Source organism: Manacus vitellinus, unplaced genomic scaffold (genome assembly GCF_001715985.3).
Source record: "Manacus vitellinus isolate BGI_N305 unplaced genomic scaffold, ASM171598v3 scaffold_6_pilon, whole genome shotgun sequence".
Taxonomy (NCBI): domain Eukaryota; kingdom Metazoa; phylum Chordata; class Aves; order Passeriformes; family Pipridae; genus Manacus; species Manacus vitellinus.
Genome location: NW_021940750.1, coordinates 16,178,597 through 16,196,927, shown reverse-complemented (window position 1 = coordinate 16,196,927; position 18,331 = coordinate 16,178,597). Strand labels below are relative to the sequence as shown.

The window sequence follows — 18,331 nt, the reverse complement described above, 5'->3', positions numbered from 1 at the left end:
AAAAGGAGAGGGGAAAACCTGTTGCTGAGAGTGGTGATTGCAGTCTGGTTGAAAAGTGGTGGTCTGCAGTCTTCCTCTGGATCCCACAAGTGGTTAAAAAAGTCCCAAGACTCCAAGGTTATATATCCTCCAGTTCAGGCAGGAATGCCCAGTACCTCCCTCAGGGCGGGGAGTTCCTCAATGGGTGTGAGGACAGGAGCATCCTCCTATCTCACAGGCCTCTTAACACCCAGTTTATGGCCTGAGGAGTCAGGCTGATCTGGGCAGATGGTGTAAATGGTCTATTGATAACAGTTTCTGGGAAATGGCATGGAAGGCTATAGAATTTTTGGGTTACACCCATACAGTGATGAACTGGTCCCAGCTGTTCTAACTAGGACAATCAGGTACCTCTTTTATCTTGTTATACAGTGAACCAAAAAGATAAATAACAAAGATTTTCCTACAATACTATGATCCAAACTTGTACTTTTTGAAAGTAATTTCTCTAATAGAAATACAAGCACTAAATATAAAAATAAATTAAAAAGGTGCAGTATTATAAATACGTTATTTACACGCTAAAAAGAAACTCAAATGTGTTAATAAACTCCATGTTTCAGGAGTTTCATACAGTTCAAGGGCTTCCCAGGGGCATAAAGTTGCCATTGTGCACATTTGCAAACTGTATCCTATGTGTACATTAGTTCTCTGGCTTTCTTTATATTACTAAATACAGAGGTTTTGACTTTGGCGGTTTGGGGGTGGTGGTGGTTTTCTTTTTTTGTCATTTGGTTGGTTCAGGCTTTTTGGGGGGTTTTTGCCCTGGTAAGTAGACTTCCAGACTTCCTTGCACTGGGTAATTTCCCAATTGCAACTGGTTCTGCAAGAGAGAAAAGTCTACTTGTCTGAAACAGCTGGATGAAGTGAGGTCTTCAAAGGAGCCATGAAACATTTAATAATTGCAATTTAATGGAGGATTCTTGTAAATTATTGTAGATGTCTAATTTATAGTTCCTTCTCAGTTGCAATATTTCACTACCAAAATTAAAATCACCTCCTTTCTATAAATGCTAACAGCTGTATTTCTCATTCAAAGTCAAATTATTCAAACATCAAGGCAACAAAATCATTATCCATTCAATTACAACAACTGAATCTTCATCTTTGGTAAGGGAACAAACAAAACTAAGAATAAAACCTCCAATAAAATCAGCAAGATCAGATTCTTGTAATGCAGGACTGCTAGTCAGCTGACTGCTGACTAGCTCATTTGCTGCAGGAACATACCACAACCATACTCAAAACTCTTAGAAGCAGAAGCAAGTCTGCCCATTCGTTGATTTGAGCATACTAGAAAAGGTATTAAAGATTTTAAACTGAATCTTCTCTTTACTCTTCTGTAGTCATAGAAATTATACAAAGCCAGACTTCAGAAAAAATGCACTAGAATGAAGTAAGGCCCATGTGGAGAGAGTAGCACCGTCTTCTACTTCACTCCTGCATTTTTAATGCAGTAAGTATTCTTAAAAATGTGCTCTGGCAGGCTTCTGCTCTCTCCACAGAACATGGCGTTGGTCCAGGTTAAGAAAGAAAGCAAGGCTTTTTAAAGTAGCAATTCAATATGGCAGCAGATGACACAGCAATGTGCTTCAGTGAAAAGAAAGGAAGAAGAAAATTAAAAAGGACAGGAATCAGATGGCAGTTTTGAAAGACAAAAATTGTGAGAGAGAGAACCAGAAAATAGCTGAAAGGAAAATAAGACAGAGGAGAGAGGCTAGAAAATAAAGCTAGCAACCAAAAGCTAGAAGCTGATTTGCAACCTAACAAATAATACTCCTGAGCTGACACGAATACATGTGTATTCTTTCAAATAGAGGAAAATGTCTTTTTCAGCAGTTTGTAAGATACCTATATAACGTGAGTTTTTCCTTGGTAATTTTTCAAGCAGCCTCTATAATAACTTACAGGTGTGGCCCTGCCATTCTGACTTGCTGTCTCCTATATAAGATAACACAGTAGCAAACAAAGTCCATCTAGTAATTTAGAAGTAGTCACAATTCAAAAATCATTCCCAAGTACTGTAACTACACAACTGAGCATGGTAGTTTAAATTGCAGTGGAGATTACCATGAAGTCTTTGCCACTCAAATGTTTGATTTGATGATTCAGTTGCTCATTATCTTTAATTAAAAAAAAAAAAGACAGATGATAAAACAGGGGTAGACATTGAGAGATACGATAATTCATAATTAGGATCAAAAAAGAATCTTGAACAGATTTGAGATAGGGAAGTTATTCTTGCAGATCTTAGCTGAAAATCAAAAGCATATAATTTACCGTGTAATATGGTAAAAAGCATGTTTTCAGTATTCCTTATTTTACCTGAACTTTCAAAGAAATACAGCATTGTCAGCATTTTGTGGATACTTGACGTACTCTCTGAAGAGACAGTTATATTTGTGAGAATTCATAAGAAGTCACACACATTTGCAGGTGTCAATTTGCTATTTTAACCCAATAAATCAAAATTATCTATTTCAAGTTAAGATCCAAGCCCCACATGAAAAATAGGTATAGAAGAGATCCTGTACCTGATAAGGGACAAACAAATGTGTAGCAAACTGTCTTGTTTTCACAGTTAAACCAGGCATCCAAACTTTCAGGAAACCCCTGTTAATACTGTATGAAAGAAGTCCAGGAGACCTTAGCAAAGAAAACAGAATAGCTTAAGTGGTACCATGTCTGTATAAATCCTACTTGGAAATATCTGTCTTCCCTTTATTTTATCATATGTTTCACAATACTTGATAATATTCTTAACTGTCCAGATTGTGAGATTCATTTACTGCCTCAAAATCCTGGATTTGATTTAAAGGTTTCTAGCCCTGTTTGCTTCTCAGTAATATAGACTTAAAATAACCGTGGAAAAGCAAGTACAAATATTCAGTTTGGTATCTCAGCTCTATGATTTTAGAGCATAGTTGGCTAATGATTTTGCAGACTTCCAGTTGATGATTTTGTCTGCTAGCAGCTGAACAGCGCTGGGATGCAGAAACAGATGTCAGTCATACCTTTCATACAAGCTGACTGTCTGGTGTATAAACCACTTTGCTCATCCCACAGAGCACTTCAAATTTCAATTCTATTTCTTAATTCTGTGGGGTCATTTGGATACTTTACTGTATCCAAGAGTACAGATAGTTTGCACCATTTAAAATATAACATTGCTCCTTGACTATAATTTCTTATTCCTAAAGGATAGTAACAGTACTCTGTCATGTCAGAAATTTTTATTCTGTCAGTGTACTAAGTAGACTCAAAGACACAGAGTAGCCCCTCAATAACTATGAAACATGAGGTGAACTGGAAACATTCACACACACACACACATTAATGGTGCACTACAGTGAATTGTAGTATAGTTGCTCTAATATTTTAGGGCAGATAATTCAGAAGAATCTTTGAGAAAAAAACAGAAATGCATCAGGAATAAGTACATATGCAAATGTTGATGTGGTAGTGCCACTGTATTTCTTTTATGGTACTACAAACATGATACATACACATGGAAATATATTTATGCAAATATATGCCTATATATGTATGTCAGTTATTAAAAATAATGTATTTCATAATGTCAGATCACAATCACACTGGAAGTGCACATATAAAATCACCTATTCTCTATACATTAGCAGATAAACTATGATTAAATCTACAGAACCTATTCTGCAGAAACACTACTTGCTTTCTCACCTATGGGACATCTGCATTTTTTATTATCAGAAGCAAATGTATTCATCTCAACACAAAGAGATAAATGGCCACACCAAAAGATAAGACTATATTGAAACTTGCTTCCAATCCCTTTTAAAGTATGGAACCACAGCTAAGAGCAGGTATGGCTCCAGGGCTCACTGAGGACAGTAAAAACAATATAGTTCAGATATTTATGAGATGCATTTCCTCAGCTAATACAGATTATGAAAAGTAAGTACACTGCTCAATGGGAAAGGGAAATTGCAATGTGCAACTACATTCAGTGGGATTTATATTTTGTGAAAACTTAACAATGGTCTGTCAGAATTTTGGAGTGCTACAATTACTGTACTAGTAGTGCTGTAATGTAGAGCTGCTTTATGCCTTTTAAATTAAATGTGTTTTCCAAAGAGAAATGGAAACATTTCCAGAAAAAGAAGTGCTCCATCTTTTGAAACGCAAAGTATAGAATCATAACTGACTATACAAAAAGTACTGTCTTTCTCCAGAGAATTGTTTACAGGGAGAAATATGAGAGAGCATTTATAAAGCTTTAACAGATCAAACTGGCATGTATTAGTTCTCCTTTTCCTCCCTGTTTCTGCACAGTCCACTGTAAATGGTTCAGCTTCAAAGAGAAAATTTATTCATCTGTCTCTAGTTCCGTACAATTTCACTAGAGACATGGAACACATTAAAATCTTCAAGTCAAATTTTTGGATATATGTGCATAATTCTGCTAATGCCTCTAATGCCTCTTTACACACGACTCAAAAAAGCCTAAGACAACCCATGAAAAAAAGAATCTCGTGTGTATTTATAACCTTTTCTGAAGAAGATGACATCACTACACCTACAATGTCAGTCAGACACTAGCCCAGTGCTTCTGCCACCCAGCTGTATTTGTTAGATTCAAACAATGAGGCCAAGCTTCAGAGAAATCCTTAAGAAAAGGTCAGGGTCAAGTATGGCTCCCAGGCTGTCCTAAGAAGACAGAACAAGCTCAGGTAAGGCCACATGAACTTCATCTCAATCCTCCAGAAGGCATCTTATACATCTCATTGCAGTCACAGGGTGGCTGCAATGCACAGAGCAACAATTCAAAGTATAAACTCAGCTCCCCAGACATGTTGCCTTCTCCACAGGAAAATGCACAGCACCCTTTTGCTTTGCTGACATATGAAGGAATCACATCAATTCATAGCAGACTTTTTAATGGTGAACTACAGAGAAAGGGATTTTATGGAATAATTGATATAATTCAAGAGGCAAATATCCAAGGACGTTTAAAAACCACAAACTTGTGGAACCTGTTCTTACTGAAATGCAAGTTTGTTATGTTATTTAAACATTTATGTTGTGTTTTTGGCATTCAGACAGCAACCATCCTATAACTTGAAATTTCTTCTGTCAACTCTCCCATAATAAAAGACAATAAGGGAATTTTAAACATAATGTAACAAACTAAAAAGTTCCTTATATTTTGTGCAATTTTCTGTGCCTGCTGTTACTGCTCACTTATGCATACTACAGTTTTTGGATATCTATAAGTGACAAGTAATTATAAATTGAAAAGTAACAAACCCAGCCAGTATAGTGACTGGTGAGAAATATGTCTACAAAGGCTACTGAAATATGCAAAGCAAGAAAACATCTATAAACATAATAGTTCACAATGCAGCTCAGTACTAGATGACTACTATAAAACATAATAATATCCTACCTTCTAAACAAATAGACTCAAACAAATCCTCAAGAAAAAAGTAACCAGAAGGACTTATGTGGCACTGCTTTTGTGTGTATTTGTTTGTTTACACACAGATATATATTTACACAGACATATATATATATATATAAAATTAATTCAATGAAGTCACAGCTACTATAATAAAAAGTCCCATTGGCATCCTTATTTTTGAATAAAAATAATGATATAATATCAACAACCTCTAATTTTAAAAGTTGACAATATTTAATCTTACTTATACCATTGAAATAGTGTTAATTTAGGGTTTTCCAGAAAATCTGGACATCAGCATATGTTATTATCATCACATATATGTATAACTAACAACAAAATACAATCTCTCAGCAAATGTTTTCATTAAATAATTTGCAGGATGACTTAACATACAACATTTTTTTCATCATAATGAAAAGTATTTATATCACTACATTATTATATCCAGTAAACATTTGAGTCAGATTAGGACATAGTCTAGAAGAGACTGTAATAGGTAACATCTGCACTGTAATCTGATAGTTACTTTAATATTTCTCCAGAGACCACTAGTAGAGTACATTAGCTCATTCTCTAAAGACTGCATTAACATATTGTAATGTAGGAGCAATATGGAGTGAGAAGGGGAAGAAATAATAGTTATATTTGGTCAAAGTGCACTTACATGCATTCCTGTACTGCTGAGGTCTGAAACAGAAGTTCTGGAATAAGTATATATTTCAAAAGTGTAAATATCTAAATAAGAGTGAGAATTTCCAGAGTTTTTATTTTTAGAGCTAGAAGAAATTATGAATGATAAAAGACCCTCTTTTTTTCTCATCTTGAAGCTCCAATTTCCTTTTCACAGGCAAATGTTCACCTTTCTTCTCCTGAGTCTCCTGACTGCTGGACAATCCAAATGTCTATTTTAGGACAACCTTAAGACCTCCATAGAATTACAGATGCTACTCTGCTCTTATATGTACAGCCTCCTTGAATTACACCATCCTTCTATATCCAAATACATTGCTCAGAACTAATGACTGCATCTCTACCTTCAGAAGACGGGCATTCCTTTGGAGGAAATGTTGCAGGTTGCAGAATTTTTGCTCAGCCTGTCCTTACTGGTTTACTTTGAAGAAACTCAACCTGATGTCAGGAGCTGTTCAGATTGTCTCCCTGCATTAAGAGGAGGGCTTAGACACATTGTTCAAAATTTCCTTCCAAAGGCTGTGTATATGGATCCCAAATAAGTTTATCAGGTAAAATATGCCTTTTTTTTTTCCTTCTTTTTCTTTTTTTTTTTTTACAATCTGTTTTGCCCAAGCCCAGAAGGAATATTATCCAGTGCTGCTGTCTTCTACCACTCCAATGAATATTCAAGTCTTTTTGTCACAGGAGCAGTAATTCCAATAATTTTTACTGGTATTCTTTCCTGGCACTTCTAGAAAGGATGTCCAAGCTTAAAAGGGTCCAGCACACTGTCTGCAACATTTATTATTTATTCATTTATCCTGATTTATTATGCAAGCCAGATCCTCCATTATCACTGGCGTTACCAGTTAAGTCTTCAGCTTTTAGCTACTTTCATTCCCTTGATACATAGATAACAGCAGACTAACCAAGTAGTTCTCACTTCTCTACTCAGAAACAGATAGGAATTTCTTTATCTTCTATCTTAATTTGATCCCTCAAATAATGACCAGCTTTCTTTAGAAGGCAATTGAATCTACAGTAAAATTTGTATGCTCTCTCTCTTTTCATACTGTCTCCCATGGCACCCAAGCAGACAATTAGTAGAAAGTTTGCATAAATATGGGCTATATAAATAGACTAGCTTACCTAATTCTAACAGAAGAAAGAAAATCAATCTAACTCCATTGCATCTGCACAGACTGAATAATAGCCAACATGAGACATGGAAATTTTTTTCTATTAGTCTGAATGGCAAAGTTTAAACCCAACTAATTTTTAAGAATCATTGTATTAACCTGCTATTATTTTCTTTTTTAAAAATTTTTAATTATCAACACAGATTAGCTAAACACTAAAGGTATAAAATTTAATTTTGAAGTTACAGTATTACCTACAACTACACTAGACCATAATTTAAAATTAGATTAAAAATGTCAGGGTTTAATGTTTTTTCTAAGGTTCCTGCTGAAAAACAGGTTACCTGAATTTTTTTAAACCAATACAGTCACTAGCAATACTTAGGTACTTGAAGTTAAAAATATGTAAGAGCCTACAAAGGCTCAACAAATACATGTTTAGTATAAAATATTTGCAACATTAAAAATAGCTTCAGCAGTAACAATAATATATAACTAGCACTCAACCAATGCATTCATGTGTTTTTTGAGAAATGTTATAAGCAAACAGGACAGGATTCTTTTTTCCATTAGGAACTTAAAATTGGGCCTTCAGGAATGTGTTCTTAACAGACTTCAATGACCAGAGCAGAATATATATTAGGACAGAAGGCAGGCAACAGCACAGTCCTGTATCATCTTGATCAGTTGCCATTTAGTTTGTAGATATTTAAATGTCACAGGTGTCTGTTGCTCATTTCAGTGAAAGTATTCAAGTGCCTAAAATTTCATATTTCTGAGCTCAGACTACCATACATCCTGACAGGTAACTTTGCACCTAATTTCTAAGCCTAATTAGTACCTAGAAAATTGACATTGATCATCACTTTCGTTCTTGAAGACTCTGACCTGGTAGGCAAGTGAACAGCACCCCCAATGCCTCCAGCATTGCACTCTATATAGAAGAGAGCATTAGCCTCTGTTTATGTTTGATAACATACAGCAAGGGATTAGGACAATTTTTAAGGGACGTGGAAAAAGTGGGTTTGCTTCTGTCAGGCAGAAGAGAATTTAGCCCAACATCTACAAAACCAAGATGACTTTTACAGTTGTGGTGTTATCACAGTAAAGCACATTAAGATGTGGTAAACAAGTCACATCTTTGTCCATAAAAACTTCAATCTAAGCAAGACTGTAGAATTGTCATACAAGTTGGAAGGTTTCTAAACAATGCGATTGTTTGACCAGGTAGAATTTGAAAAACACAGATTTATTTCTGCTATTCCATATTTTCAGCTCTGTTTTCCAAATCAAGGAATATTCTCAGGTCACAGAGGAAAAGTGAAAAATTTAAAGAAGGTAGGCATACTAAACTACTCAGAAAATTAGAAAAGCTAACAAACCCACCTATTTCATGTTCAAGCCTTGACTGCAAGTAAAGGACAGGCTCTGCAAAACCCAACTTCAGAATAGTTAATCTGTTTTTAACAGCATTTACACTCAGCTGCTCTACTGAATGCTGTGATTCCACCAACTAAATAAAAATACAACCAATTGCATCCTTTAAATTGTGTATGAAATCTTGTGTTTACAAAGCTGAGCAGGTATGTTCTGCCAAAATATAGACATAGCAAGGAACTTTCGATAAATATATTTATTATCTAGTCTTTCACCATACTTCCATAAGCAAACTTAGTTTTGGGTTGCAGTCAGTCAAGTTGTATTTGTATTAGGTCTTCTGGCTAAAAAAGATTGTAATTTATAAAGACTGTCAAATCTTTGGAATCACTATGCACAAAAAGCAATGTAATAAATTATATGTTTATAAAGAAATTACTCTTTGTTTAGTGTTTAAGTGCTTCACAAATACATAACTTGTCATCAAATGAGCTTTTGGTTTGGATTTTGGAAAAAAAAATTTAAAAAGGATAACAGCAAAGTGTTTCATTGATACAAATAAACTATTACAGAAATATCCAATATGTTACATAGAGAACCAAGATCTGAAGTTTTCTTACCAAGTCTGCGGTAAAGAAATCCTGATACTCAGGCTGTGATTCCGCAATACAGCTGCATTAACTTTTTTTAATCTATATATTTGGAGCTAATAAAGCATTTGAAGATTCTGAATAAATTTTTAGTTGTTTCAAATCTGCAGTGGACATTAAAACATCAACTATTTCAAGAAAATTCTTTTTAAAAACTTTTTTAAGCAAATTTGGGTTTACTTATGATTGTTGAAATATTTCCCCTCCCTCTCAATATTCAACTGAAATATTCAAGTTCTTTCAAACATTAAACTTTTCAGAATAATTTTCTCAGAGAATTTTACAGCTTTAACAAGACTAAGGAGACTGAAATCTATCAAATGTAATTAGTTTGAGAGAGTCCCTTTGAGATGCACAGTCCTACACATCTGGGAGATGTTAACCAGTTCGATATGAAAGAAGTTACATTTTCCCTATTGTTGTGGTTCACTTTCACAGCTTCGCACCAGTTTTTGGTGTGCACATTCTGTCCTGCCAGCTATAGAAAATCTAGTTCTCAAAATCTGAAAACCATATTTTAGAATGGAAATATCATATTTTACCTTTAAATAATATTTTTTTAATCTGAATTGCATTTCAATTATTTTTAAATTAATTTTATTTCTGTGCAACTTAATTTCTTAGTACAGGATTGTTAATAGTGCCAAGAATAAATAATTACCATATTACTAGATCTCAAACTATTTGCTAGACCTGAGACTCACTGCACATAACAACAGTTCCACCAGTTTTTGTCCAACAACTTGATGATTCTCAGACCTAAATACAATAGTATGTCTTTGTCTCCTTCGAGCTATAGGTCAGAGGTTATAGTCAAATGTCTGCTCCTTAGACACTCGTGTATTTGTCAGAGAAATTTGTGAGAAGAAAGAATAAACCTGCATCTAATGTTACAAAAAGACATTTGGTAGAGGAAGTATTTATTCAATAAAAGCCTACTGAATTCAAGAGGAGGGCATGAGAAAGATATCTACTGTACCCTGGTTTTACATTTTTTTCAAAATGCTCATAATGGAAAGAAAAAGGAATAACCTGTATCTAACTGGACACATATTAGAAACTGCTACCCTTTAATATCTTGTTTTGATAATTTCTCACACGCTCTTCTTATCCAGGATTTAAGTTGAATGAGAACAACTAAAAATTCTTTGTCCCTCAAAAAAGTGGAAACGGAGATAGTGAAAGGATAATGGTTACATGATATTTGATCTATATCCAAAGTTCATGAAAATATTGTGGTATGAGTCAGAAGGAAAGATAAAAGATCCAGTTAAGCAATGTTTAAGCCTGACCCAGGTATCCTGGAAAAAGATGACTGAACTCTCTCTATCTGGAACGCGAGAAAACATCCGTGGTCTGCAAAGATCTAAAGACACTATCATAGCATAAAATGTGTTTGTTTCTATGTCAATATACAACATATGGTTCAGATATTTAAGTCACAAAGCAGTGCTGGAGTGCTTTACTCCAAAATAAGTTAGAAGTTAACAGGCATCTCAGATACAAAAGATTATACTAAATCATCCAAAATGACATTTTTTTCAAAAAGACAGAAAGCAGTAAAGAATGATTTGAAACACTAGACCCTTCCATGAGAGACTTAAGGGATATAAAGTAAAGCAGAAGAACAGGAGTTGAATCCAAGTTATACCTCAGAAGGATTCCAAGAAAGATTTGGCTGTAAAAGCAAAATAATAGTTTATTTGAAATAAAAAAAAGCTAAATGGATCATGAAAGCATCTCAGCAGGTTAAGATACTACAAGGAGAAAGAGAGCACTTCTTTATTTGCTTGTAGTAAAAACATGTCTTTTTTTTAATCTCCTTTACAATATTTGCAATTGGCAAAAGCTACACTGAATGTGTTGGAGAGATCTAAAAGTATCTTAGCACAGCTTGAGTTAAGAGTGATGCCAGATAAATGACTAATATAGGGCATTCTGGAATCCAGAAGTTATGATTCATGCAACCATCCTCCTGAAGCACTCATGTGAATCTGAGCTTTCCAGGAAATTTCCCAAGAGACAACATAAAAGAAGCCTCCCACTCATGCTGTGGGGCTAGTTCTGAGAAAGGGCACTGCAAAAGTGAGAGAAACAAGTATTTTCAAAGGATCGGTGGTCATTAGTAAAGACCTAAGTCATGTAGCATGAAAAGAGACTGACAGAAAACACCAAAATCCCCAGGGAAAAAGCCACAAAAAAGAAACAATACTCTTGATTATAGGAAGAGCAGAAGCACAGACAGATCTGCAACAGGGATACAGAGAAAATTTTCACAAGTGAAAGAGATGATCTGTGTGCTAAGCAATTTTTCCAAGGAATAACACAAAAAGTCTGCTATGGCCTGGATCCTCAAGCCAATCTTATCACCACAAGCCAAGTGACAGCCAGAGGAAGGAAATCAACTTAAAGTATCCAAAACAAATAGAAAGTTGTGTGGAAATGGAATCAGATCTCTCCTGGTTGAGGAAAACAAACTATGAGAAAATGAAAAATTGTTGTCTTAGTGCTATGTTTGCATTTTGAAAATTATATTCAGAAACTACTATGTTATAGGTCTTCATCCTGAGACTGTATCATTCATTTTTCTCATTTGATTGACAAAGGAGTAGAGAGAAGGCTTCTTAAATTTGCACATGAAAATAATGTGTATATTTGGAGGAGATACTTGAGAAACGGGATAAAAGAAAGAAAAAGTTTAATAATGGGCAAAAGTAAAATCTTATGTGTAAAATTTCACAGATAAAATGGACAAGAGAGGGGTGGAAAAAAACATATTGCGGGAAAGGAATTTGGGAATTACGGTGAATTACAAGCATGAATCAACCATCTCCTGCTCTTGTGGTAAAAAGAAAATACTAAACTGGTATGTATTGTTCGAAAGACACATGAAACACTTTTTCCAGTCTACTCAGCAATGGTGATACTTCACATTGAGACCAGTGTCAAGCCTGGGCACAACAGTTCCAGAAAGACACAGATCATTTGGAAGTAGCCCCTCCAGGAAAATTATCAGAGCACAGAAGAAATAAAGAAGTAATATGTACATGAGATTATGGTTGGGGTTTTGTTTGTTTGGGTTTGGGGTTTTTTTGCTTAGTTGATTTTCTTAACGTTATATAGTGAATAAACAGTTCAAAATATATCTCACATCTCATAAAATAATTTCACAACACTTGTTTTTACAATCATATTTCTTTTTGTCTCTATACAAATTTAAAGATAAGCAGGTTACAGAAGTTCTGTATTACTAATATGTTTGCTACAACCTTGCTGGTTTTTAAGTCCTACTTCAGATCTTTTTGAAAGTTTTTTGTTTTTATAGTATTTTGTGAAAAAAATTCAAAATATATCAAAAATTTTAAAAATATCTTCAAATACAAGTCATTATCATGCATGTATAAACACAGAGGAAAAAAACACTTTCCTGAGTGTCTAGTCTCAATGACAGACCCCCCCAAAAGTGAGAGGCCAGGGAATTGCAGATAATTTAGATTCCTTCATCCTTTTTTACAGTTGCATTGATCGGATTTCTTCCTAGTCCCAAACAACCCCAATTGCTACAGCATTTGCTTATATAGATTAAATCATTAGGAAAGTATTTTATAAACTACAATTGACTCTTGCAACTTCACAGATAAACTCTAAAAAGAAGAAAAAGCGTGAGGGATGTTATTCATTCACTGAATAAAATGTTTTAGTGGATATATGAGGGTGAGTTATATGTACAGAATATTCTCATTTCATAAGCAGGCACAAATCAGTTCTGCCTGTGCTCTGAGCCAGCCCTAAACTGTGTGTGAACACCACCCACAAGCTCCACAGACCTTTAGTTTCAGCTCAGCACTGCGCTAATACAGCCAAAAGCAATTCCAGATCAGAACCGGCACCAAGTCCAGCAAGATTTCTCAAGTCTGCCTGCAGAAACACCTTTTCAGAGCATCTGATAAAAATTGTGGATATGGTGCTCTTTCTCATCAAAAGCTGGCAATATCTACCCCAATTTTTTTAGAAAAATGGTGGGACCAGAAAAAAAATCAAGATCAGCTCTCTGTTTGGGACTGCCTATGGTGCAATTGCTCTGATTATTGCTAGTATACAGAGTTGTATTTTAAGACAGCTTACAGCTCCAGTCCTAAAATAAACACAAACAAAATACCATTGCACTGAGTAGGAAGGAAGACTATGTTCACATGAAGAGACCTCAGAATGCAACTCTGAAGAGACCTCAGCCTGAAGAGATAACATTTGTGCTATTTTTGGAGATCATTAGCTGCCTTCAAAAGCATGTTTCATCTGCTGCAGCAAACCAAGCCATGCAAATGAACATACGCTTACAGTCCCAGACTATTTATTTGAATTTTGCCTTGAATTTCCTCAATAACTTTAAAGATTTAGCAACAAAAATTAAATCTGGGACCAAGACAGAGGTAATTGTTTAAAGATACTTGGGTTCAGTTGTCAGGTTGAAAGGAGATTGTTGCTCTTATAGCTTACACAAAACACATATTTTTGGGAGGTAAATTCCAGTCTTGGTAATGCATTATCTTGCTGGAAAAAGAATGCAAAAATGTTGATTTACTGGTTGTAACTGTTCAAATCTTACCACTTCATAATTCTTACCAAGTCTCAGATCTGAAAAAAAAATTCTAAGTATTTACAAATTTGCATGTAATTCCACCTGAGTTCCATCTTCAATGAATCTTTACATGACTGAAAGGCCAGACATTAGACCACCTGTGTACCCCACTACCTCTGAAACTTGTATAGTTTTCAAATGAGTGGCCCTGCTTATTGGAATTTTAAGAATTTTATTGGAATTTTATTTGGGAGTTTTATGTACAGTAAACATTAAAATCAATGAGAATATTTCTGGGCACTTGTAAGATGTCCAATCAGGTCACTGCTAATCTTGTATCACCTGCTCTTGGATGAGTATGGTTATGACCACTGAATTAAGTGATGAGCAAATAATGTTGAAAAATATCTGATAATTAAATGGTTTCTATTATTTCCCTGAAAAGGATTTTTTCACTTTTTAACACATGCTGTTAGACGTGCTTCAGCAGTCATGAGAACCCTTTTGTTTACTTTATTAATAGCAGAGTTGAAAGAACCACCTTCACTGAGAAATCTACAATATAAAATCCATCCTACCTTCAGCTGCACTAGATGCACATCCACATGCTTGCTATCTGAGTCCTGCTGGACAGAGTAGGTCAGATCCCTGACTCTTTCAGATGTCATCCGAAGCCAGGTCTCAATTTCTGGCAAGTGGAGAACAATCTTCCAATCAGCCCCAGTGTGTAGAGGAGGAGGCTTTTCATACTGCTGGCCAGAATCAAGATCCTTTATGGCATCCTCTTCCCCATCTTGTTCCATTGTAGGAGTCATGTTTATAAGCATAGGAGATGCATCAGACGGCATCGAATCCAGTTCTTGTGTTCTCATGGGAGCAACTGCTACATCCATGGCTAACATGGGAATGTCTAAACCATATTTATTTCAAAAACAGCTGTAAAGATAAAAAAAAAGAGGCTGCTGTTACAAGACCAAATTTAGCAACAAAAATATTTACAGGACAAAGAGTGAATGATAATGTCTGAGGTATTGTGCTTCTACATAAATTCTTCACCCTACAAATCTACAGTAGAAGTTCAAGACTAAGTAGATTTTTCAAATTAACTGTTGATTTGAACAAACAAGATCTTTCTATGAGAATAATAACAAATACTACATTTCTCTCATTGTAGATAATCACCTTGCAAAGTACAATTTTCATGGATGACAAACATGTTCTCCACTGGTTAATACAGGACTGGTATTTGTAAACTAGTACATATGAGAACATATTCCTTCACCTGAAATTTATGACAAAACACAGAATATCTCGAGTTTTATTCAAATTTCCCAAGTGTCCCCCCACATATGACTAAAACTTTGAAGGCAAAGTTGAAGCAACTGTTGGGAACACTTGTTTAATTTATTGCTTTTCATTTCAAAGTTTAAATTCTTGTATTTTTGTTAGACTAAGGACTGTTGCAATGAGCAGCAACTCTCACAAAACGTAGAGATAAGAATTCCAAATGTCAAAATATGTACCAAAAATTAAAACATCATTTTACAAAGTGGCTTTATAAAAGCCCAAAAGCTGTGTCATCAATATACATTTACAAGATCCACTGGAAAAAGTAAATAAGTAAAACATTTTACTATGTACCTCTTTCTTTACACATTCTAGCTATATGTAATACAGAAGGCTGCCATAAACCCTATGCATGAGAAGAAAAAAAAACAAACAAAAAGACAAACCAAAAATACCAAAAACTTTACTCGCTTAACATAAAAGCTATAAGATTGCAGAAAACCAGTGCCTTTCACTATTAAATCAACTACCGTGTGACTACTGAGTTACATTCCTAAATATTTCAAGTGGAGTTGCAGCATCCAGAGACTACTCCTGCAGGCAATGACCACACCAAAGAAGTATCCAAACACAATTCCACTTATCATAGCCAGGAAGGACAAAAAATTTACATTTAATTTGATTTTATTTCCTACCCTGCCACTATCTTTTGCATACTTGTCCCCCTCACAAAACAATATTTAAAACTGATATTAAACTGATATTAAATATTAATTTGGCACTTCAGAACAAAATTTTCTATCATGCAAACAAGAAAAAGGGATGAAAGATTTCAAACATTCTCAGTGCCTGCTGTACATTTTCTATCCCCTTAAGCCCAAATTTTGAAAAATTCAGAATTAAATGGTGTTAAATAAAAAGTTCTGCAGGAAGACTGGATGAAATTAACATTTCAGGATGCTGAGTATTTTTCAAGTTCGTCTCTTTTCACTGCCTGTTTTTCAACTTAAACTCTGTTGCTGTAAATACTCAAAGTATATTGTTAGACAAATCACTCAGTTTAAAAATATTTTTGTCTTGGACACTGCTGATCATAGCCCCAGTTTTAAAGCATAGGAATCAACTTTTCTAAAAGCCCAAACTCTCCAAGTACTTTAAGTATATTCTTTACATTATTTCCTCCTGAAAATGAAATTTTGTTGAAGCACTTGTGGTCCTTATTTTTGGATATTTATTGTTAAACATGCCTATCAGCAAAACAATCATTCACTAAATGATACAGAAACACAGGAATGGCAGCAATTGCTTCATAGTTTTTTCACAAAAAAAACCTGGCACTCTTACAGACTTTTTCAGTATGACTCAGCTCTAGTAAGGGCATTAAAGCAATTAGCAAATAGAAATTAAAACATGCTCCTGCAGAAGCAAACAAAAGCTAGTCCATGCTGCATGCAGAGCATAGTTCTAGTTTTGATACACTGAGTTTGCAATTAGCAGTCATTAGGAACCTGCTGACCTGTTTTTTGTTACGATGTGCTTGACTCTCTAATAGTGGCTCTCCAGCATTACAGCTAATGCTTCCTTAATCCTAGTTGCTCTTAAAGTCAAGTCCTTTAAATCCTTTCCTTTCTGCCAGATCACAAGAAGTTACAACACTTCAATTAATAATATGTGGAGAAATTTTAAAATAGAGCATTCTTTTCACATTCTTCAGAAAAATAAAGATAAAAAATCCTACAGAGGTCGTAAAACACACTGGATACTAATTAGCAAGGTCTGGGAAAGCTTTAAAAAGCTCACAAATGCTTGAAAGGAGAAACTTGAAGCAAGAAATTACTGAATCCAAACACTAGGACATAGATTCTTTAAATTGCTTCTTGGCAGAATAAAAAGGCATCATCATCCAGCTGTGCTGCGAGAAAATAAAGCTAAAAGGTTCTCCTGCGCACTCCAAAAAAACTGGCCCTGAAGCAGTGCGGTTACTGAAGAGCCCCTAAAATCACCGCAGAAACCGAAAGCTCCACCTCACTATCCCTCCCCCGCCGCCCTCGCAATTGGAGCAAAGCGACACCATTCCCCGGGCACGCCTGCGCCGGGAAGGCGCTGGGAGTGCGGCTTTCAGCACCCTCATGCGTAGGATATGGAAGGAAAATAGGCGAACCCGCGATGCAGAGTTTTTACAAAATTCTAATGTTGAAGTACTGAACAGCAGCAGCAACAGCAGCAACAGCAAACCTCATAGACATATCTATTTTATGCAATTTGTAAAACTTGGCAAAAATACTTTTGATCAGAAGTAGGTTCTGCTTTTCAGATTACTGACCACTTGCAAGCCTTGCAGAGGTTTGCATTCACAAAATTTGTTAAGCCACAAGCTACTGAATATGACCCAGTTTTCTGTTCTCCACCTATTCTCATATGGGCACTTGCATCTATTGTCCTCTAGCTACACCCAATATTTAGGGTAGTAATTGCATACTGAAACATGAAAGATGGAAACAGCAAGGTAGAACATGGAAATCCTCATCAGTTCCAGTATTTGCATAATGTACATTAAGTGACACATGATACATTTTCGCTAACCTGTTTTCAGTTTCAAATTTGAAAAGTGTCATCTGGTGGATTAAAACATTTGCTAAAAAATATGTAGGAATGGATGATTAAGTTAAACAATACTTTGAGGTCATATATTGATACTGAAAGCGATTGAATTAAATGCTGGCCTTAGATTTGGCTGTATTTCTGGAATATTTTGTTTTTCCAGATTTTGTGAGATCTACAGATAGTGAATTGTAGACCACTGAGTATTAGAACATATTAAAACTGAATAAATTTAGATAAATTTTTTGTACTTTGCAAAAATAATTTTTGAAAAGAGATAAGAAGTGATTCATTTCCTTCCATGCAGGGCCTCCTCCGCTGCTAAAGTTCTTGATAAAACTTAAAAGCTATGCTCTACATCACAAAATCTTGGTAAAATCAATGACAGTTTTAGGTGAGCAAGCCATATTACATCAGACTCCAGCTTTCTTCTAAACCAAATCTTTTCTGTACTCAGAATAGCTGTACAGACTAGATGATTTTAAGCTTGCAGGTGGACAGATGAAAATACAAAGTCAGATGTCTTTATCAATAAAAAGTTAAT

General features: G+C 35.1%; 1 protein-coding gene across 9 annotated transcripts in view; it reads right to left on the bottom strand.

Annotated features, from left to right (window-relative positions):
- The window catches only part of AKAP6 (A-kinase anchoring protein 6), a 274,096-nt gene that overhangs the window by 210,040 nt on the left and 45,725 nt on the right, over window positions 1-18,331 (bottom strand). For 4 of the 9 annotated variants that reach the window (XM_018082585.2, XM_018082584.2, XM_018082587.2 and 1 more), the window contains exons 1-2: window positions 16,703-17,029; window positions 14,478-14,835 (exon numbers count right to left, since the gene is read on the bottom strand). In XM_018082585.2, coding sequence (XP_017938074.2) covers window positions 14,478-14,801 — 324 coding nt within the window. In that variant the 5' untranslated portion in view covers window positions 14,802-14,835; window positions 16,703-17,029. Of the gene's footprint in view, window positions 1-14,477; window positions 14,836-16,702; window positions 17,030-18,331 lie in introns of those variants that run through there. The other 5 variants (XM_018082582.2, XM_018082580.2, XM_018082581.2 and 2 more) reach the window with 2 other exon arrangements.